Source organism: Vipera ursinii (genome assembly GCF_947247035.1).
Source record: "Vipera ursinii genome assembly, chromosome: 5".
Classification (NCBI taxonomy): Eukaryota; Metazoa; Chordata; class Lepidosauria; order Squamata; family Viperidae; genus Vipera; species Vipera ursinii.
In genome coordinates, this window is record NC_139518.1 from 79,085,464 (window position 1) to 79,107,999 (window position 22,536).

Below are 22,536 nucleotides of genomic sequence, written 5' to 3' on the forward strand. Positions count from 1 at the left end.
TGCCTAATGTGCAATCAGCCCAGGTTCAAATCTCAGAAGGGTATAGCTGACTGATGAAAACAAATAAGTTTGAAATGCATATCAGTCTCCCTTTAATTCTTTGTTAGCAATCTATATATATATATACACACAAACGAACACTGGGATAGAATTAAAAACTGAAACAGTTTTTATTGATATATATATAGTTTTTATTTTGCAAAAAAAAAATATTTTTTTTTAAATAAACTGTTTAACGCCTCCCCAGATTACTCCTAGATTACTGCAGCAGCGAGTTCATAACTGGAACCCTTCTCGACCAAGCACTTCCGAGCTGAGGGGCCGGCCATCCGGACGACCCCGAAACTCTGCCACTCCAGAGGATGCGGCATCGCCCGTCCTGCTGGAAACTACCCGTCCCAGAATGCATTTCGGGGGCAGCAGGAGGTGGGTGGGCGGGCGGGCGCGTGCGGTCTGTGAGTAAGGAGCGGAAACAAAAGATCCGTCGATTGAGAAGCGGAGCGGCACCTCGGCTCCGGCCTTAACACGCCCCGCGAGCGCCCGCCCTCCCCCTCCTTCCTGGAGCAGCCGACGCTCTCCTCCTCCTCCTCCTCCTCTTCCTCCTCCTCGCAGCTTCCCCACACCGGTCCGCCCGCATTTCCCGCTGCCCATGGCGCTGAAGCGGATACAGAAGGTGAGCGCGCGCCCGGATGGGCCGGGCCAGGCAACCCCCTTCGTCGGTTGGGAACCCGGGCCTGGGGCGAGAGGTGTTGGGGGGGGGGAAACGAGAGAGAGAGAGAGAGAGAGCGGCAGTTAAGCCAGAGAAGACTTGAGGGGAAACCGCTTTGCGTTTCGGGAAAGAGGCGTCTCTGAGGGGGAGGACAGCGGGACCCGGGCCTACCCGAAAGGACTTGAGGGCGAAAGGGGATGGAAAATAATGACTCCCCACCACCACCTTTTTATTTTTATTTTTATTTTATTTTTTTTTTTCCCCCTTCTTTGGGAGGCAGGTTCTCTCAGAAACTCTAGGGCAGGGGTCGGCAACCTCGGCTCTTTTATGACTCGTGGACTTCAACTCCCAGAATTCCTGAGCCAGCATAGCTGGCTCAGGAATTCTGGGAGTTGAAGTCCACGAGTCATAAAAGAGCCGAGGTTGCCGACCCCTGCTCTAGGGATAATTGGGCCAACGGTATTGATTGATTATTTATGGAATTTTAACTGGGGTTTTATTTATGCAGGGACAAATATATAATATTTTTTTTTTAAATTTGTTTTTAACTTTTGTATCTCGGTTTTTTTAATCACCCTGTAAACCGCCCTGAGTCCTTCTGGGGAAAGGGCGGTATATAAATGTAATAAAATAAAAATAAATAAATAATAAATAATTGGATTTGTACTACCGCCCTTTGGCCGAAGGACTCAGGGCGGTTTCCAGGGAATTAAAACGAGAAAAAACAATTCAAAAGATTGTAACAGTCCCTGAAAGAGTAAAAAAAAAAAGCCCAATTAAAATGAAAATGAAAATTTAAAAAGAGGCATTCTTCCTCTTCCTTCCCCCATCCTGGGAAAGAAAAATGCTCCGTTCTTTTTTTTTTTTACGACAGGCACCCTTATATTTCTTCCGGATTTAGTGGAATGGTCAAAATAAGGGGAGGAAATGATGCACGGGTATTTATTTTATTTTATTTTATTTTATTTATTTGATTTATATACCGCCCTTCTCCTGAAGGACTCAGGGCGGTGTACAGGGCAATAAAAATAAGAATATAGGTTTTACAAGATTTAAAGTTAAATGATTCTGCCCAATGTTGTAGGTTAGTTAAAATAATGTTAAAACCCAAACCCATCACCACAGAAAAGAAGAAGAAGAAAGCTTGTCCATAGAAAACTAGCAAGTTAAGAGGTGTTTAGCCGTTCTTGTCTCCGCTGGTGTAATTTTTTTTTTCCTCCCTGGCCAAACGTTGAACCACCCAGACCCAGAATGGGTTTTTTTTTTCCCAAGCAATGTTGTTCAAGGATGCTTTGCGTAGAAATTGAAGGTTCATACCCTTGAATTGAATGTTAAATGTTCCATTGCCGTAGGACAGGGGTAGGCAACCCTGGCTCTTTTATGACTCTTGGACTTCAACTCCCAGAATTCCTGAGCCAGCTGTGCTGGCTCAGGAATTCTGGGAGTTGAAGTCCAAGAGTCATAAAAGAGCCAGGGTTGCCTACCCCTGCCGTAGGAAATGTTTTCCCCTTATTTGGGTGCTTTGAAAAGCTGCAACTGCTCACCACGTAAAATTAAATCTATTGCTGTCAGATTTTGTTTTTGTTTTTATTTTTTGATTTGTAGATTTTTCCTAAGGCTTTTTAACATTGCCTGGGCAAGGGAAGAAGGGGGGGAAAAGAGTTATTTCTGTACAGGTTTTTACTGCATCTTAGTAAATATACATATCAGACCTGGCTGGGTTGAAGTGTGTTGTAAGAGTGCCTCCTGCTCTGCAATTTTTTTTTTTTTGCAGCCTTTTGTGATGTTCTTGGAAGTGCATATGGGCAAGCAGTTGGTAGGGGTGTTTTTTTTTCTACTTGGCAGTTTTCTTTGCCTAGCAGGGCAAGTGTAATTGTGTTTGGAATAAAAGGATGCGATTATGTGTATTCCACTTAAAGGTGAGGATCAACAGTCTTACTGAAGAATTAGTTTGAATAATTTGCTTCTGAATGCCTTATTTCTAAAGTAGCCTTTGCTTGTACCAGTTCTTGGAAAATTTCTGGTTTTAACTGGCTCCTTAGACTTTGCTTAATTAGTGTTAATTTTAAAATGTGAGAGGATTCAGATGTTGTCATTTGTTATTTATGTTGTTAAATGAGAGAAGCTGAGGAAGAGCAACTTAATGTCTTACCAAAAAAGAAAATGAAGTTTTTACTGATGATGTTAGCAATGGGGGGGTCATTTAATGAAATTTTATTTGCAAAAATAGGCAAGGAAATATTGCAGAAAACCATTATAATTACTCTAGTGTACTCTGTTCCAACCACGGGCATTGCTTTAATTGTTGGGAGATATTTTTGGGTGAAGATTTGGATCTCGGAACACTGTTCATAAAATCACCCTGTCATCTTTTCTTTCTTGAATTCACAGGGAGACCTTTGAGACAAGTTGACTACCACAGGAAATAGTATGCTGGGCTAATCATAAAAGTGTTCTTGTAATTCTTCACTTTATTAGATCTTTGTAGCCTCTTTGAGAAGTCGGTTAATTAGAAAGGCAAGGTTTAAATCAAATTATTTTTAAAAATAGAGTCCTTAGGATATGTTAAACGTTATGTCAAGGTTGGAATCTTAAGTGCCTTTAAACAAGCCCTATTATAAATTTATTAAGAATTGCACATGTTTCCATATGTCATATATTCTAATTAAGAATAAGCAACATTGCAACGTGAATGAATAATAGGAGGTAAACTTGCTTTTTAATAAAGTTAGACCCTAGTCAGATTATTAGTTTTCTCTTGGGGTACTAGGATATTTTAATATTATAAAATATTATTTATAAATATGTTGAGACCATCTAGTTGGTGGCATATTTGTTTGAAAATGTGGATGTCAAAAGGGTTTTTTTTTCTCTCACTTGCCTGTATTTTTCAAGTACTCCACCAAATGGTTAGAAAGTAACAGTCAACAGCCCACTCTGGAAATGTTTCCCATAACCCAGATGTATTTGGAGTTCTGTAGAAAAAAAACATTTTGTCAGGGTAAACAACTTATTTACATACACAAAATGCACTTAATAATTTGATGTTTGAAACCGCAATCCTTTTTACTCCTTTCACCATTAACTTTGTGTTTCTAAACGTATATGTAGATTTTCTGTATAGATATTGATGAAAGATTTGACTTAATATCAGATTGATCCAAAAACTTACAGAAACAAACTTTAAATCAGTTACATGAGATTATTTGTTTAAACTTCTGTTTTTTATTATGTTCTTAAATCTGATGATTAAGTGATTTTAAAAATATAGAGTGGATAACTGGAAATGTTCTGTTTTTGTTATCCTTAGAATAGATACAAAAGTATTTTGTTAACTAAGCAGGGAACATTTAAGAATTGAATAACAGTTGTGTCTTTAAGGCAGATAAAAATATTTGTAAGGAATTTCAGCTATATTGAATGAATTGCACTATCTCACTTGACTCGTACAATTTACTTTTTTCAGCTAAATGATTGGTAAATACCAATATCCTTATACACTATGTTAATTAAATGTGTATGATTGTTGTTGCAAGTGTAGTAATATTTCTTCCACTCATTCATATGAAAGAATCTCCATTAAGATTGTTAGAACTTTGTGAAGTTTCTGGGAGAGATTAAAATCTGAGACAGTTTCCCAATTACCCTTCCAATAAATGATATTTAACCCATATCTGAAGCTCTTTTTCCTTTTTCTGTCTTTTGGATGGAAGTCAAGGGCTGGTCAAATGTCAGTCACCTTGATGATCAGAAATTTTAACCGCAGTTTGGCCAGGTTATCTTTGTTTATATCATGACTATCATGACTAGCACATTTGAAATTGGTGTGGATCTGTTGGAGTTCCTAGCTAAACAGTATAATACTATTTTTAGTTATCCATTCAGGTTTTTTTTCTTATATCTTAAAAAACCTCCCAATCTCCAATAGCTATATGTGTTTCAGTTTTCTGAAATCATCTTTATGATACCAGTTTGAGAGATGAGCTAGATTGAGAGATGACAAAGTGAACGGGAACTCTGGTGATAGGCAATAAGAGAAAGCAAAATAAATATAGGTAAATGAGGAAAATGACTTTAGGTTGTAGAATAAAACATTTCTTTAATAGATCAAGCATCAGAAGTAGAAACAATTTGTGAGTCTGCCAGCACTATAGCTGTTCAATCTTTGGACCTGACCTGTAACCTGCAGCTTCCCAAAGAGATTCCCCCTCAAATATTGAAAAATATACATTGAACTTCCAGTTTCTTTTCTGGCAGTGTTCAAAGAGCTTGTTTTTCCATATCTAAGTTTTGGGTTTGAACATGTGTATGTTCTGAATCTGTGTTGAATCTTAGTTTTTCATTTAAACAGTTGGGATTTCAGATAGTAGGAGAGGCTCTGTGGATCAGGGCAAATTAAGCGAGTGCACAGGGTTGCTTGAGAAGCATGCTGTAGATTGGGAAGGGTGCGTGTGTATATGCGAGAGGTACAGCATTGGTCAGGGTGTGTACGTGAGTGATGCATGGGTCGGGGAAGGTTGGGAAGAGTGCATGGGAGTGTTTGAGAAGGGCAGCATGGGTTGGAGAGAAGGGGGTGGGTGCGTAGGAGGTGCTGGGTAGATTGGGGAGGGTGTGTTGGGGCCTGCAAGTTGTGTTGTGCAGGTCAGGAAGGCGATGTCAGGATGTGTGCAGATTGTGCGAGAGGCACCATACAACTTTGGGGAGGAGGCTTGGGGATGCAGCATGGATTGGGGAGTGCGCACAAGTGACCCATGTGAATGCAGAGGGGTTGGGGGAGAGCACAGGAGACGTACCCCCAGCAAATTACAATCTTCCCTGCCAGCTTCCCTTTCACTTTCTAGGGATGCCAGCATGGAAGGTTGCCAATAGCAATCGTGTGGTCATAGGGTGCTTAGCAAATGGTTGTAAACGTAAGCAGTCAGATCACAATAATGTGACCCCCCCCCCAGTTGTTGGGATGCACTCCAAAGACCAGTTATATCTGTCATGTAAGTTACATTATAACTTTGAACAGTCATTGAATGAAGAATGAAGTTGAGAAACACCTAACAGCTGCTTTCGAGGAGCATTTTGCTTGCAGCAATACCCTTTCTCAAACATTTGCAGAATATTCAAAAACTTAACAGAAAGTACTTCTGCTTCTGATAACAACAACTCAAGGTAGTCCAGAGAGCAAGAGTTCTGGATTTGAATTGCCCCCTGTGGTGCTTAAAGTGGAAACACAGCCAAGGTTTTGAAAAATGTCATGGCAGTTCAATATTTTATTGACATTGAGGGGATATTGAGGTTGGAAGCTTAAGAAAAAAATACAACTTACCAATACATTTAAATATGTATTTTGTGAATTCAAGAGATGGATTATTTGCAGCATTAGGTTTCAGATATTGCAAACAATATTTATAAATTTATTGAATTATATTTCTACTTCAATATTCTATAAAATTAAAATATGTCAAATATACAGCGTTCAGATTTCAGTCAGGAATTAAACATGTAAATGTATCTAATATATCTAACAAATGATAGCTATTTACTTGAGAAGCATATTGCTGCAGATCTCAAAAGATAATATTTCTGAGAGTTTGTGAATATAAATTGCAAAATATTTTAAAACCAATTCATAACCACTAACACCACCTCTGTTGACAACATCTAATTTCAACAGGTGAACCTGCCATCCGACACTTTGCAAAATGGCTCCGTCTTTAATATTTTCAGAAAGAAAGAAATATAGTGTTATTCCAGAGTGTAGAGGCTATTATCAAAAATACTGCCTCTCATCAACTTCTCAGAGGGAAGGTACCCATAATATTCTCTTCCAAATTAAGCAAGCAAGAAGGGCAAGTTGAACTTTTAACAAGACAATCCTGGAGATCCCTGGGAGTCAAGTCATAAAGATCTTTATAGCCTAAAGCCAGCATTTTGAACAAACTGGAAACATTTGCAGTGCTTGCACAATTGGAGTTGTGTGTCTTTAAAAACTTCCATTTCTCAGTAGATGGGCTGCTGCATTCTCTGCAAGGGCAGTTCGTGTAAAATATGTTACAGCAACTCACTTAAAGGTGATAAGGACATGAGTGGCTGTCACTAAAGGCATGTAGAGCCCCATCTGGGGCCTCAGCTGAAACTGGCTGAAGACATCTCTGGCAGTGGCTTTAACTGAAGATCCAACAACAGCTGTCAGCCTTAAACGTTTGACTTACAGATCTTCTCTTAATGGAGACTTCAAGACTTCCACACTTCAACCCAGAGTCAGTAAAAACCAGATTCCCACCTGGTTTTTAGATGAATAACATATCCATCTTGCTTCTGTCAGTTTCTCCTCATGCGGTGTTCTGCAGCTCCAGACATTGGATCAGGACTCTGCTGCATCTCCAGCTAGGTGTGGAAACAAGATTTACAGTAGGATATAATCAGCATATTGATAATAAATAATCCCAGGCAGCAAGTTTCCTCTCCCAGCAGCTTCATATAATATCTGTTAAAAAGCAAAGACGAGAGCCAAGCTAGAGGTGAGCCCTGGTGCCAACTAGAAGAACCCACTCAGGAAAGAATAGAGCTCCTATCCCAAATCCACACAAGTGACCGAGAAAGATTCTCTGGTCAAAGGTATTGAGCAGAGTGAGTGATGTGGCTTCTGTTCCATCCTGAGGCATGAATGCTGCCCAAAAGGATCCAGATGCTCTGCTATATCTGGGAAAGTCTGCAACTGGACTTGGACATCCCAATGAACCAGATTCCATTCCTGAACCCCATATGGAGACTGCGTTCCATTTCCACAATGGCACTGCCTCCTATGGTCTATTCAGCCCAGCAACTTTGACATCATTCAGCATCCGTAGCTTTGCCTCGACAAACCTTTTCTGGAATTCTGTTTTAAGCCCTCAGCCTGGAAAAGTTCCAGAAATACACAGATAACATAACAAAGTTGTTTGGTGCAATCTGATCCTATACCTAGATGACTATCCTATTGATTTCAGTGGGCTTTGCTGTGCTTACCTTAGGTGTCAGTAACAGTGGTGGGGTATAATGAAACCATCTGGAGGTCAGTTGGAAAAAAGAACATTATTGAAATGGGTTATCAACAGCTTTCCTTGTTCAAATTTATGTGTTTTTTTCTTTATCCATTACAATATCACTATCTTCCATTAAACTACTGGCGGTTTTGTTTTTCTATTGAGAAGTGAATGCTATATTCTATGCTCTATTTTGCTAGTTGTTTGTATATGATTTTACTTATTGGCTTCACTCTGGATTTTTTTTTAAAATTTTTGCTGGTCATTGACCAACTAAATATTATTAAATTATATAAGCTCATTATAATATGGAAGCTACCTTCTGTAGGTTAGCATATGGTGAGAACTCAGTTTAATAGACTGGTTCATAAAACATACATTTGTAAACAGGGTTATGTAAGTTTGATGGGTGACTATTAGAATTTAAATAAATAATTGACTCCCCTGCTTTTCTGCCAGGGAACAGTTTTAGCAAAAAAAAAAAAATTAAAAAAAGAATACCAATACCAGTAGGAATTCTTGAAACAATTCACAAATACATTTTCCAGTGTAATAAATAAACATTAATTTTTATGGCTTCAGAACAAGGAATTACAAAAATATTGAAATAATATGTGGCCTAAAATAACATGTCATATATTCAGTTCCAAAGCAATGTCCTCTTTTTTCAAGATTCCCTCCCCTTGTTCCCAGCCGGTGATTACATCAATTTAGTTTTAAACGTTAAAATTGCTTCAGGTTACTACCTTAGAAAGAAATAGTTTTATTCTATATTAGGCCTCTAATGCTGGGTCCAATGTGGCAGTTACAGTTGAGATCTTTTCACTAGTTCCATTGTGCTGGTAATACACCTGCTTTTAAAAAGGATGACTGTGGTGCACTTGAATTTTTTGCAATTTAATGCTGACCTGATTTCTGACCCATCAAGTCAGAGAAAATTCACAAGCTAATTCCAACAGAATTAGTTGGTTAAAAGTACAGGTTGCCCTGCTTTTTAAAGACCACTCACTCAGCAGCAGTTCAAAGCTAGTGATGCTGAATGAACGGTACTTACACCCAATCCCTGATGTTATGGCGGTGATCAGCACTTACATCCATCACTTCTTGCTATCTTCCCCCCCACCTCCAATCTCTGCCCTTTTCACCAGCCTCCCAAGTCATGGTGCAGATAGCAGTTGCCTGACAGAAGGCCAGGATGGGCACCCCTCTCACCAGTGGGAGGAAGGTGGCAGCTGGGTGTAGCACAGCCAACAGATCTCAGATTGGTGAGGCTTTGTATTGTGATCCTGGGATGGTTGGCCATGGAGCTTGAGCTGGCACTTTTTGATGCCGGTAGTAGCACTGGGGGCGTGAACTACAGGTCAGGGGGCTTCTACTTCAATCCTGATGCTGCCGGGTGCCTACCACTGCTAAGAGTACAGAATGGCCACAAGGAGATTGGGGTGGGTGGTAGGAGTTCAAAAAGAGGCAGTCCCATTCCTTATCCCAGTTTGGGGCTGAGACGGACCAAGTTGGGAAAGCTTGGGTTGAGGTGGATCCTTGCCTAACGACCAGTAAAGGTCAAGGTTCCCCCGCACATGCGTGCTAGTCGTTTCCAACTCTAGGGGCCAGTGCTCATCGCCGTTTCAAAGCCGAAGAGCCAGCGCTTGTCCGAGGACGTCTCCGTGGTCATGTGGCCGGCATAACTAGACGCCAGAGGCGCACGGAACGCTGTTCCCACCGTAGTGGTCCCTATTTTTCTACTTGCATTTTTACGTGCTTTCGAACTGCTAGGTTGGCAGAAGCTGGGACGAGTGACAGGCGTTCATTCTGTTATGCGGCACTCGGGATTTGACCCGCCAAACTGCTGACCTGATCGACAAGCTCAGCGTCCTAACCCACTGAGCCACCCCATCCCTTGCTAATGACCAGTAGGATTTATTAAATAATTGCAGTGAGAGCTGCTAGGCGCAACTGCATCATTAAGCAATGGAAATTTTTCTCCCAGTTACCATTGTTAAATCAAGAACTGACTCTGCTATTATTTCTGTTTGGTCATGATCGGAAAACAAGCAAGTTGTTTATTTTATCTCTATAGCAATCTTTCTCAGAGAAAAATTCCAAGAAAAGTTTTAAAATCACCATAAAAACCAATAATTCTTAAGAACGGTAATGAAATTAAAAGTAATAATTTTATTTCAGAAGCAAAATAAGGCAAACCTAAAAGCAGTCAAGTAGTCTGTGATTTTAGCATCAGCAGCTTAATTTCTTATGTAGACAGGAGCCATTAACTCATACAATCTCTTGCATAATTAAGAGCATCCGCTGTGTTTCACAGTGAAGTAGATCTCTAGGAAGATTTTAGGGTAGTCAGCATTTTACAGATCTTTTATTTAACCTGGAATTGAAAATTGTAAAAAGATCAACAGGTTTTTCCACTGCCTGCAGTTCAATAGCTTTGTTATAGGCCTTTGCTATATTCAACTTTCATGAGACTTGGAAATTGGACACTTGTGGATTCTCCTTTGGACTTGTAGTATTAGCGCTTTGCATAAATAAGTTATTTTCTCTTCTCCCTGAAACCTGAGCTCTTGGATTTAAAAAGGCACTGTGCTGGGAAAGATTTTGCCATTGGTTTCTTCGGACAAGTACACACTGAAATGACCTTTCAGGAGTGACACGCAGCAAGTTTTTCAGAATAAAATTATTTTCAAATAAGCTTAATAGTTTTTGGACACCTCAGTTTCCCCAAGAAACACATTGGAAATTCTAAGAAGACCAGAGGAAAAAAAAATTTCAAATATTTTTTTTTCCCTTCTGGAATTGATGCTTTTTCAAAAATGGGTAGTGGGATGGCTATGTAAAATTATAATAAGATAGATATTCATGCCTATATTGTATTTAATACTTACTGTGTTTAACAACTGCTATTAGTCCTTATTATGATTATAATTCTAGTGCTGCCTCAATAATATCTTTTTTGCATATTACATAATTTCTAATTTTCAGCTGTTTTTTACATCTAAGCTATAAATAATTAAATTAGTTAGTCCACTGCAAAATTATTTATAATAGTCCTATTTTAGGCATTTATGTTACATAAAACAAAGATATTCAAACTTTTAAAATTATAATCCTAGTTACCTTTAACTCAGTTATTTTCATTTCACAAAATGGTTTCATGAATAACTATGCACAGGATATAATGTATTTATGATCCAGTCAAAAATTAATATTGTTCTGACTATGGAATTCTGTTAGCTTATTCCCTTGAAATAAAATCAATCAGCTTTCCCACTGCAAAGTCACTCCCACCCATCCAATTTGGGTGAACTTCCAGAACAGATGGGTGTGATGAAGATGTGAAATCCATCAATTCCAGTGAGATTCTCCAGTCTAAATAGCATTTGAAAGCATTAATGTTTGCCTTTAATGTATTACTGTTCTGAATATAATTTTCTTCTGGCCTCTCTACCTTTTTGCTTCACATAGGTTTTTGTTACAGACATGTATTTTTAATGTTCCAGTTTAAAATAATCTTCACTAATTCTGTTGGTTGGAATGGTTCTTACCAAGTTTCTACCTGTAGCAGTACACTATTATTATTATTTTCTAACTTAATGTTGTCTTTTAGGCAAGAAGTAATTAACTACTAAAAATACAGTACTTAATAGTTTGTGTAAAGAATTTTTAAAAATTCTGTCCTACTGAACTGCTACACTGTATTAAGGGAATTAGTTTGTATTGAGTTGAATAAGACAAGAAATAGATTAAAACATTTTCATTTAAATTGACAACACATATAAACAGCCAAGTAGATCAATAAAGTTTGTACTAAAAAATAAAAATTTCCTTTAGTGCCTAAAAAGAGAGATTATAGCATTTTACAGTATATCACCCAAGGCATTGCTTCTTTTGTTTTATATTGGATTTAAATTTTATTTTATAAAAAGAGATACATTATGCATACTGTATACTATATCTGAAGTTGAATTGAGGGCTAGAACTGAAATATATAGATCAAACTCATGATTGTCCTAGAGCTGGATTTAATACTAATATACAGGGAGGGGAAAAATTATTTGATCCCCTGCTGATTTTGTACGTTTGCCCACTGACAAAGAAATGATCGATCTAGAATTGTAATGGTAGGTTTATTTTAACAGTGAGAGACAGAATAACAAAAAAAATCCAGAAAAACAACAGTTCAAAAAAAGATATAAATTGATTTGCTTTTTAATGAGTGAAATAAGTATTTGATCCCCTATCAGCAAGATTTCTGGCTCCCAGGTGTCTTTTATACAGGTAATGAGCTGAGATTAGGAGCACTCTCTTAAAGGGAGTGCTCCTAATCTCAGCTTGTTACCTGTATAAAAGACACCTGTCCACAGAATCAATCAATTAACCAGATTCCAAACTCTCCACCATGACCAAGACCAAAGAGCTGTCCAAGGATGTCAGGGACAAGATTGTAGAACTAAACAAGTTTGGAATGGACTACAAGACTTATCGCCAAGCAGCTTGGTGAGAAGGTGACAACAGTTGGTGAGATTATTTGCAAATGGAAGAAACACAAAATACAGTGGGACAAAAAAGTAGTCAGCCACCAATTGTGCAAGTTCTCCCACTTAAAAAGATGAGAGAGGCCTGTAATTTTCATCATAGGTATACCTCAACTATGAGAGACAAAATGGGGGGAAAGAATCCAGGAAATCACATTGTAAGATTTCTAATGAATTAATTCGTACATTCCTCAGTAAAATAAGTATTTGGTCACCTACAAACAAGATTTCTGGCTCTCACAGACCTGTAACTTCTTCTTTAAGAGGCTCCTCTGTCCCACTCGTTACCTGTATGAATGGCACCTGGTTGAACTTGTTATCAGTATAAAAGACACCAGTCCACAACCTCAAACAGTCACACTCCAAACTCCACTATGGCCAAGACCAAAGAGCTGTCGGACACCAGAAACAAAATTGTAGACCTGCACCATGCTGGGAAGACTGAATTTGCAATAGGCAAGCAGCTTGGTGTGAAGAAATCAACTGTGGGAGCAATTATTAGAAAATGGAAGACCACTGATAATCTCCCTCGTTCTGGGGCTCCACGCAAGATCTCACCCCGTGGGGTCAAAATGATCACAAGAACAGTGAGCAAAAATCCCAGAACCACACAGGGGGACCTAGTGAATGACCTAGTAAATAATTTATAACACACTAAGCCGTGAAGGACTGAAATCCTGCAGCGTCAGCAAGGTCCCCCCTGGCTCAAGAAAGCAATGTGCAGGCCTGTCTGAAGTTTGCCAGTTAACATCTGAATGATTCAAAGGAAAACTGGGTGAAAGTGTTGCGGTCAGATGAGACCAAAATTGAGCTCTTTGGCATCAACTCAACTCACCGTATTTGGAGGAGGAGGAATGCTGCCTACGACCCCAAGAACACCATCCCCACCGTCAAACATGGAGGTGGAAACATTGTGCTTTGGCGGTGTTTTTTTGCTAAGGGGAGAGGACAACTTCACCACATCAAAAGGACGATGGATGGGGCCATGTACCATCAAGTCTTTGGTGAGAACCTCCTTCCCACAGCCAGGGCATTGAAAATGGGTCATGGATGGGTATTCCAGCATGACAAGTGACCCAAAACACGTGGCCAAGGGAACAAATGAGTGGCTTGAGAAGAAGCACATTAAGGTCCTGGAGGGGCCTAGCCAGTCTCCAGACTTTAATCCCATAGAAAACCTTGTGGAGGAAACTGGAGATTTTAGCTGCCAAATGTCAGCCTCAAAACCTTAATGACTTGGAGAGAATCTGCAAAGGGGAGTGGGACAAAATCTCTCCTGAGATGTGTGCAAACTTGGTGGCCAACTACAAGAAACATCTGACCTCTTTGATTGCCAACAAGGGTTTTGCCACCAAGTACTAAGTCAGGTTCTGTGAAGGGGTCAAATACTTATTTCACTGATTAAAATGCAAATCAATTTATAACTTTTTTTGAAATGCGTTTTTCTGGATTTTTTTTTTGTTATTCTCTCACTGTTAAACCTACCATTAAAATTATAGACTGATCATTTCTTTGTCGGTGGGCACACATACAAAATCAACAGGGGATCAAATAGTTTTCCCCCCTCACTGTATGTTTTTTGCTTCTGTGACTGCATACATTTCAACACATATTAAAATTATTTGGGCCATCAAATCTAATCCTGGTCTTTCATGCAGGTATTCAGATTAAAACATCCATGACAGATAGATGTCTAGCTTCTAATTGAACACATTCAATAAATTGCCTTCCCTGATTAACTGGGTTCACAGTCAAGCTATTGTTACTATTAGAATTTTGTTTTCTAATATTCAGTTGAGGTCTGCCTTAATGTAATTTAAATCTACTAATTTTGATTCCTATTCCCTGGGAGCACCCTGAGGTCAGATCAAGTCCTAGCCATTGTCTGTGACATCTTTCTGGGTATTTTAGGTATTTATCTACAGTTTAGTCATATATTCTTTCAAGTTTGTCTTTTCAAGCTAAATATCCCCAGATATTTAGTCATGGGACTTAGTTTCTAGATCAGGGATCCCCAACCTATGGGCCGGTACCGGTCCATGGCCTCTTGGCCTCCGGGCCGCAGAAATGGCTGGCGAGTGCGGACACGTGTGCATGCATCCTCCCCACTTCTGCTAGTGCTGCTGTGTGTGTGCTAGGAGCCCCGTTTGCCATTGTACGGGCGCTAGCACCGCCCCCAGCATAATGCGGGTACTAGTGCCCCACGTGCACAGGCACTAGCACCCTGTTTGCACAGGTGTGCAGGCGCCAGTGTCGCCACCAACACTGCCATGGGTGGGCGTGCGCCCCGCTTGTACATGCAAGCGCTAGCGCACCGCCACACACGTAGACATTTTGCACATGCGAGCACGCGTACATTTCCCTGCTCCTTTCTTTCCCTCCAGGCCACCAACCCAGAAAATTTGGGGAGCTCTGTTCTAGATCACTCTTGTGTCCTTCCCCCCCAATATCTGTTCCAGGTTCTCTAAATCATTATTGCTATTTAATGCTAAGAATTGCACATAATACTTGAGAAATGGTAGACTACTTAGAGAAATCTATTTTTCTTACTTACCAGGATAATATTGAATTTTATTTCTGTTTTCTACAGTATAAACCTACCCAATTTTATGCCTGAAAATTTGAGAAGCATTTCCTTCACATCAAAGTCATGAAAAAAAAATTACTGAAGAGTACCAGATTCAGGACTGATTTCATTTCATCACTCCACTTGATATCACACTCAGGTAGAAGAACTCTTGAGCAGGCTTCAGATACATTTCTTGGACCAGCGATGTACAGTATTCGTTGCCTTCTTTTAACTGGTAATCTTGCTAAGCAGGATAGTTTTGGTTCTTTGTCAAATACCTCAATTACATTAAGATCTATTCTGAATATAGCATTCCCCAAATCTACTCAATCCATGATAACCACTGGTAATCGCAGTTTTATTTTTAAGGGTGTTTGGATCATCCTTTTTACAGTATGGTCTGGAATCTTCCCAAGTTCCCTTTTCTCCCTTCTTGAAGATAAATATTTGTTCTCCAGTTGTCTGGAATTTCATCGTTTCTCCAAGAGTTGTCAGAGACATAATGGCACGCCTGATAATCAGCAAATTCCTTCATACCATAAAATCTAGTTCATCTAATTCTGGAGATATCATCTCACTTCAAGTGAGCAGGTATTCCACGACTGCATTTCATCCTGCCCCTTCATCCTGCTCTTTACATTTGCCAAATGGAACGTCTACAATGGTGGTGGCGAACCTATGGCACATGTGCCACAGGTGGCACGCAGAGCCCTCTCTGTGGGCATGTGTGCTGTCGCCCCAGTCCTAGGCCTTCAGCTGGGTTCTATAAAATCTTTTCGCTTTAGGCCTCCGCCGCCATGTGCAAAAAACAAAAAAGGTTCAATCAATCAATTTCAACTTCTCATGGGGGAAAAAAAAAAGATCTCGCAAAGTTGGAATTGAGTGATTGAACTTTTTAGTCCCACCCAGTCTGCCGTAACCACCACAGCCATGCCCACCCAATTTGCCACACCCACCCAATGGGCCATGCCCGCCCAGCACCCGACGGTACATAAGTGGGTTTTGGGTTGCAGTTTGGGCACTCGGTCTCTAAAAGGTTCGCCATCACTGGACTACAAGAATAGGTTCTGCTTTTTCTGTGTGACCTGTTAGCATTTTGTCGTTTTCACTGAGCAGCTAATTCTTTTACCTTTTGTTATGAATACAACTTGGGACGCTCTTGTTAATAATTCATTGATTTTTGCATCTTCACCAATATCAGCTCATTTGGAGCTATAGCTTTTCTGACAACTGTAATTCTGGGCTGAATAAATGAGTTTATTTAAAACACATGCAAGCTGAGCTTTGCATTTGAAAATGAAGCAGATGGGCATTGAAAATGAGTCTTTTTAGTCGTACTAAATTGCTTATGAAATTCTTTCACAAAAGAACCCCTTTGGCCCAATCATTTGGCATCCCTGGAAGCTTGCATTTTCAGGCAGTTGGAGAGCTGATGCAGTTATGACGTTCTTAAAGTAGGGCTTTATTATGTTAATACTTTTTAATATACTTTATTACTATAGTATATGTAAGTTCATTTCTGTTGTAATGTAAAAAAACAAATGAAGTACAACATACATTAATATTTGTATACTCGGGTTAGAATTAAAGTTTGTAGACTTATTGCTCTTCCTATATATATTGTATGCCCGAGAATGTTATTTTTACCTCTTAGAAACTTCTAATTTAGTTTGCATTGTTAATGAAATTGTGCAATAGCTAATAAAATAATAACTTCAAAACATGGTAGTATAAATTATCACTGGCTCTTTCCTTGGCCCATGCAGGGTTTTGACTTAATTCATTGCAGAGGTCTACTCAGATTAAATCATGCTCAACTTTTGCCTTAACTCTTATTTAATCAGGGTGTTTGGAAGTCTGCATTTATGTCTTTCCGCATAGGCTAACAACTTTAGAATTGAAATAATATGGGAGTCATTGATTGTATTCATGAAAATGTATAAAATACATTAAATGTATGGAGATCAGTTATCTCACAGTAATGCTCAATACTAATTATCTTAGTTCCATTGTACATTTATTGAATTTTACATTGACTAAAATTTATTTTGATTTTTTTTAGTTATACATTTTGATCAAATCAATAAATTGGATCCAAATTTGAATAATTAATTTTGAGTTTGCTTATAACCTTCCAAATGTTTTTATGTTTCTTACAGGAGCTAAGTGATCTGCAGCGTGATCCACCTGCACATTGTTCGGCTGGACCTGTTGGAGATGACTGTAAGAGCTTTATAGTTGATGGCAAAATATTTTATTTATAATGTATGTCGTAGTTAAATATTTAGTAAGGTAAATAATATTTTGTGTTTTTCAGTGTTTCATTGGCAAGCAACTATTATGGGACCTGTAAGTATGTAATTTTTATAACTGAGTTCATTTTTTGTTTACTTTATTAATCATAAACTACATTTTAATGTAATTGATTTCTGCATATGTATCTTAACCTAAATTCAAACGTATATTGTTTAGGTTTAGCACAGAGTGATGTGTGAATAAAGTCAGTGAGTAAATTTTGGTTGGCTCTAAATAGTAATAGTAGAGTGTAGGAATGAGGTGTTGTATATATCCTGCACTCCAGCCCCCTACATTGCCACTTACTGGTTATCAAATCTTAGGCATTCCTGGACATACAGAATGTTAGGTTGGCTTCTAATAAAACTCTTCTCATCTGGGATGTGATCTTGGCTGAGTGAAGCAGCTTGATTACTGAGACCCATCGCAGCAAATAAGAAAATGCAAACTAATACTATATTGTAGGAAGTTGCTATGTGGCTTGTAATATATTCTGAGGTTTCAGAAGCCACCTTGTATAAAATCCTTCTTAGTAAAGGTAAAGGTTCCCCCGCACATGTGTGCTAGTCGTTTCCGACTCTAGGGGCCAGTGCTCATCTCCGTTTCAAAGCCGAAGAGCCAGCGCTTGTCCGAGGACATCTCCGTGGTCATGTGGCCGGCATGACTGGACGCCAAAGGCGCACGGAATGCTGTTACCTTCCCACCGTAGCGGTCCCTATTTTCCTACTTGCATTTTTACGTGCTTTCGAACTGCTAGGTTGGCAGAAGCTGGGACGAGTAACAGGCGCTCACTCTGTTACGCGGCACTCGGGATTCGACCCGCCAAACTGCCGACCTTCTGATCGACAAGCTCAGCGTCCTAACCCACTGAGCCACCGCGTCCCTCAAATCCTTCTTAAATACCTTTAAAAACTAAATAGAAGGAAAACCATTTCTCACTGATTAAACCAGTTTCTGATTACAAAATTATATATGTTGACTGTTTAATATATAGTACTGTACAAAAGTTTTAGGCAGTTGTGTAAAATGCTGTAAATTAAGAATGCTTTCAGAAATAGAAGTGTTAATAGTTTATTTTTATTATTTAACAAAATGGAAAGTAAATGAACAGAAAAGAAATCCAAATCAAATCAATATTTGGTGATTAAATGACAGAATGTGTTTGTCGGGACTTATTACATACATTTGATGAAGTGGATTCTGATCCATGAACACTTATATAATACACGGTGTGCACAACTATTAGGCAAGTGAGTATTTTCATGCGTTATTTTCCACCTTCAAGCTGTATAAACTTGAATGCTTAGTGGATATAAGCATATCAGGAGGTGTGTATTTGTGTAATATGGGAGGGTGTGGCCTAAGGAGATCAACACCCTATATCAAGGTGTGCATAATTATTAGGCAGCTTCTTTTCCTCAGGCAAAATGGGCCAAAAAAGAGATTTAACTGACTCTGAAAAGTCAAAAATTGTAAAATAAATAAATAAATAAAAATCAGAGGGATGCAGCACTCTTGAAATTGCTAAGATACTGGGGCGTGATCACAGAACCATCAAAACATTTTGTTGCAAATAGTCAACAGGGTCGAAAGAAACGTGTTGTGAAAAAAAAGACGCACATTAACTGACAAAGAATTGAGAAAAATCAAACATGAAGCTACCAGGAACCTGTTGTCCTCCAGTGCTGTCATATTCCAGAACTGCGACCTACCTGGAGTGCCCAGAAGTTCAAGGTGTTCAGTGCTCAGAGACGTGGCCAAGGTAAGGAAGGCCGAAACCCGATTACCACTGAACAAGACACATGTTGAAACAGCAAGATTGGGCCAAGAAATATCTGAAGACAGATTTTTTCAAAGGTTTTATGGACCGACGAGATGAGAGTGACCCTTGATGGACCAGATGGGTGGACCCATGGCTGGATCAGTAACTGGCACAGAGCTTCACTTCAACTCAGACGCCAGCGAGGTGGAGGTGGGGTACTGGTATAGGCTAGTACTAACAAAGATGAGGTAGTTGGACTGCATCTTTCAAGAAAACCTTGATTTTTATGCAGGACAATGCTCCGTCACATGCATTGAAGTACTCCACTGTGTGGCTAGCCCGTAAAGGCCTCAAAGATGGCCCCCTTCCTCACCTGACCTAAACCCTGTTGAGAACTTGTGGGCCCTTCTTAAGCGGGAGATTTACAGTGAAGGAAAACAGTACACTTCTCTGAACAGTGTCTGGGAAGCTCTGGTTGCTGCTGCACAAAACGTTGATCGTCAAGAGATCAAGAAACTGAGAGACTCCATGAATTGGAAGGCTTATGACTGTTATTGGAAAGAAGGGTGGCTATATTGGTCACCGATTTTTTTTTTTTAAAAAATGTCAGAAATGTTTATTTGTACATTTTGAGTTGCTTATTATTCTCACTTTAACAGATGCAGTTAAACAAGTGAGATGGGCAATTTTTCATTTGGTTGCATAATTCTGCACGCTAATAGTTGCCCAATAATTGTGCAAACATATTCTCCTAAGAAAGGGAAAACCTCGCTCTTACTTTCTTCAATTTTCAGGTTTGAGGTTTATTAACATTTTGGATTGACTGAGAGCACTGTAATTGTTCAACAAGAAAATTAATCCTCCAAAATACAACTTGTCTGATAATTGTGCCCACAGTGTAATAAATTTGTTAGTATTGTACATGGTACCATAAATAAGTAGCCAATTGTAATTCCCCTTAACCCAAAATAGAAAAAGGAAACATGGAAAGCTAAACAGGTGGTCTAGATCTTAGGTGTGAAAATGAAATGGGAGTAGAAGATGCAAAAGTAAACAAAAGAGATCAACTGTCTCCAGTCTACAATATCACATGTTGATTAAACAGAAATACTCATCTGCCTTACTTGTGGTTAGAGGTGACAGAGTAGAGAGAATTTATTCCAGAGAAGAAGGAAATGAGGACCAGCAAGGTATAATAATGTGTTGAATTAGAAGTGGGGAGAGCCAGATTTAAGTATGTCTTTAGCCTTGGAGAAGATATTTCATAAAGTAGGGTCAATCATATTCTCTTAGGCCAGGCTAATTCAAAAGGTGGTGCTGTGTACATTAATTTATTATTTTAGAGGCTTATGATATTGCATAATTGTTTTCAACCACTATTTTACTTATAATGAATCTTGCTACTTTGTTCCTGGGTCTAAGCAGAACAAGATTAGTTCAACCATATATTTATTTTTATTTGTAATTTTGATTTCTACATGCATGATTAGGAGCAATTCTTATTGATTAGAAATGCTCTTTAAATATTTAGAGCAAGGGTGTCAAACTTGCAACATCACGTTTCATGTCACAACATACCACAACTTTTTTTTCCATTGCCAGCAATGGGGTGGGCATGGCAGTTTGACACCCCTGATTTAGAGAATTCATTCATTGTTTTGTCTATGGAAAGTCTCAGTCATCCAGGTCATAGTTGTCCCAAAGATGCCTTTTCAGGAGGCAACTGGACTGTCTTGTGTTTCTTTGAAGATGTTTCACTTTGGGAGAACATTTTTTCCCACCAGCAAGAAATCTACCAGTCACTTTCCTGAACATATACTTTAAAGCTGTAAGAAAATCATCATTTGCCAGCCTTCTTACTGAGATAAATTAGAGCTTAGCTGTCAGCATGAGGCTGAGTGCTGTCTGAATGATTTCTCTCTAAAATGTATAAAGATTAAAATAGTGGTCATAATCAGGTATTATTTTAAGAAAAAAATAATCAAGGTTTTCTGCAGGTTTGGATGAAAATCGGCTAAAAAAATGATTGCAACCTACGATCTGCATTCCGAATTAAGTATGAATTTCATGCAAAAGATGGAAAACCTTATCTTTTTCATTTTGTTTGTTTTCCAGCCTGACAGTGCTTATCAAGGAGGAGTCTTTTTCCTTACAGTTCATTTTCCAACAGATTATCCATTCAAACCACCAAAGGTAAACAGTAATTTTAAAATGCCATTTTAATTGATGGGAAAATTTGCTGGGCATAGATGTTTTATTAAAATAAGAGAATAGAACAAATAGATTAGAGGATAGAGCATTTTGAGATAATCACAGAAGAATTCAAAAGACAAATTATGTCACAATATTTTAAATTGAACATGGTGGCTTCAGCCATGCCTGTGCTTTTTTAAAAAAAAAATCTATTTTAAATGTATGTCTTCACAACAGACTCAAGTTGATGGAAATCTGAAATCCTAGAGAATAGGAAACAGATCCTACTAGCTTTTGATCAGCTTCTCCACCCTCAACATTTCTTTGCCAATATGCATTTTAGAGGAAAACTAATGGTCAATCTGTTACTTAAGGTTAAGTTAGTTCTTGGTTTTGGATCTGTATGTGCAAACTAGAATAGGAATACAGGCAGTCTTCGAGTTACGAATGTAATGGAGCCTACCCCTTCCATTTACAACTCAAAAGTTCACTCCCTGCTTTTGCCCATGCGTTCGCTAATCGAATGCAAGGGTGAATACGTAGTTCGTTAAGTGCACATGAGGTATCTCAGTGTGGGGAATGCCATGGAGGACTTGGCAATTACTCTGATAACATGCCTTTAGTAGAAAGCTATATAAAGATCTAAAGGATGGCTTAAAGCTCCAATCATTTTATGTGGTGGTGGTTATAACTGTTGTTGTATTAATAACAGGATGAAGTAAAAGTATCAAATTGAATCCCTACCAAAAGTAGCAGAAATAAATAACATATAATTCCTACATCACAGAAACTGATTTTCTTGACATTTTTCCATAGACATATTAGGGTAGTATGAAGTCTCAGAGGGGCACTTTGCTTCAATTGTTCGTTTTAGGCAGAAGATGACTATTGATATTAATTGAATCGATTGTATTATGGATGTATATATCTCACAATTTTACACAAATGTAGGAATAATATATTAACTTATTGCATTATAATCAGCTATACATATTCTACATCTAAAAGCAACTCATTCATAAATTACAATTAATGCCGTCTTTAGTCCATTGAGTAACTAGCACCATAAATTTATATTTCTAGTGCTAAATAAGCCAGCAATAAACAAGAGCATGAATAATCTATTTCTGTTGCCCAGCCATGAATTTCAGTGTAATAAGTATGCAACAAGAATATGGACATCCAGAAATGTTAAAAATTGTCTCAAAATCAAATTAATACACATACTGAATTCTGCTGAAAACATAATTTTAAGACATTGTAAAAATGTGTATTTGAATAAATTCATTACACTTACATTTATTCATTCTGCCAGATCCAATACCTCCTAAGAGATAATTGGGAGCTGCCAGAATTGGTAATAAGGTGGGTGGCTATATAAATGTTCTAAATTAATAAATTTCACCACTAATGATATCTTAGGGTCTGGAAAAATGAATATGTGTTTTATG

General features: G+C 38.6%; 1 protein-coding gene across 3 annotated transcripts in view; it reads left to right on the forward strand.

The window, feature by feature from the left end:
- Window positions 1-472: 472 nt before the first annotated feature.
- UBE2D1 (ubiquitin conjugating enzyme E2 D1) overlaps window positions 473-22,536 on the forward strand; it is a 29,892-nt gene continuing 7,828 nt past the window's right edge. Inside the window, exons 1-5 of one of the 3 annotated variants that reach the window (XM_083364418.1) lie at window positions 473-673; window positions 14,857-15,070; window positions 16,995-17,058; window positions 17,153-17,184; window positions 21,008-21,085. In XM_083364418.1, the coding sequence (XP_083220544.1) occupies window positions 17,176-17,184; window positions 21,008-21,085 (87 nt within the window). In that variant the 5' untranslated portion in view covers window positions 473-673; window positions 14,857-15,070; window positions 16,995-17,058; window positions 17,153-17,175. The remainder of the gene's footprint in view (window positions 674-14,856; window positions 15,071-16,994; window positions 17,059-17,152; window positions 17,185-21,007; window positions 21,086-22,536) is intronic. The other 2 variants (XM_083364417.1, XM_083364416.1) reach the window with 2 other exon arrangements.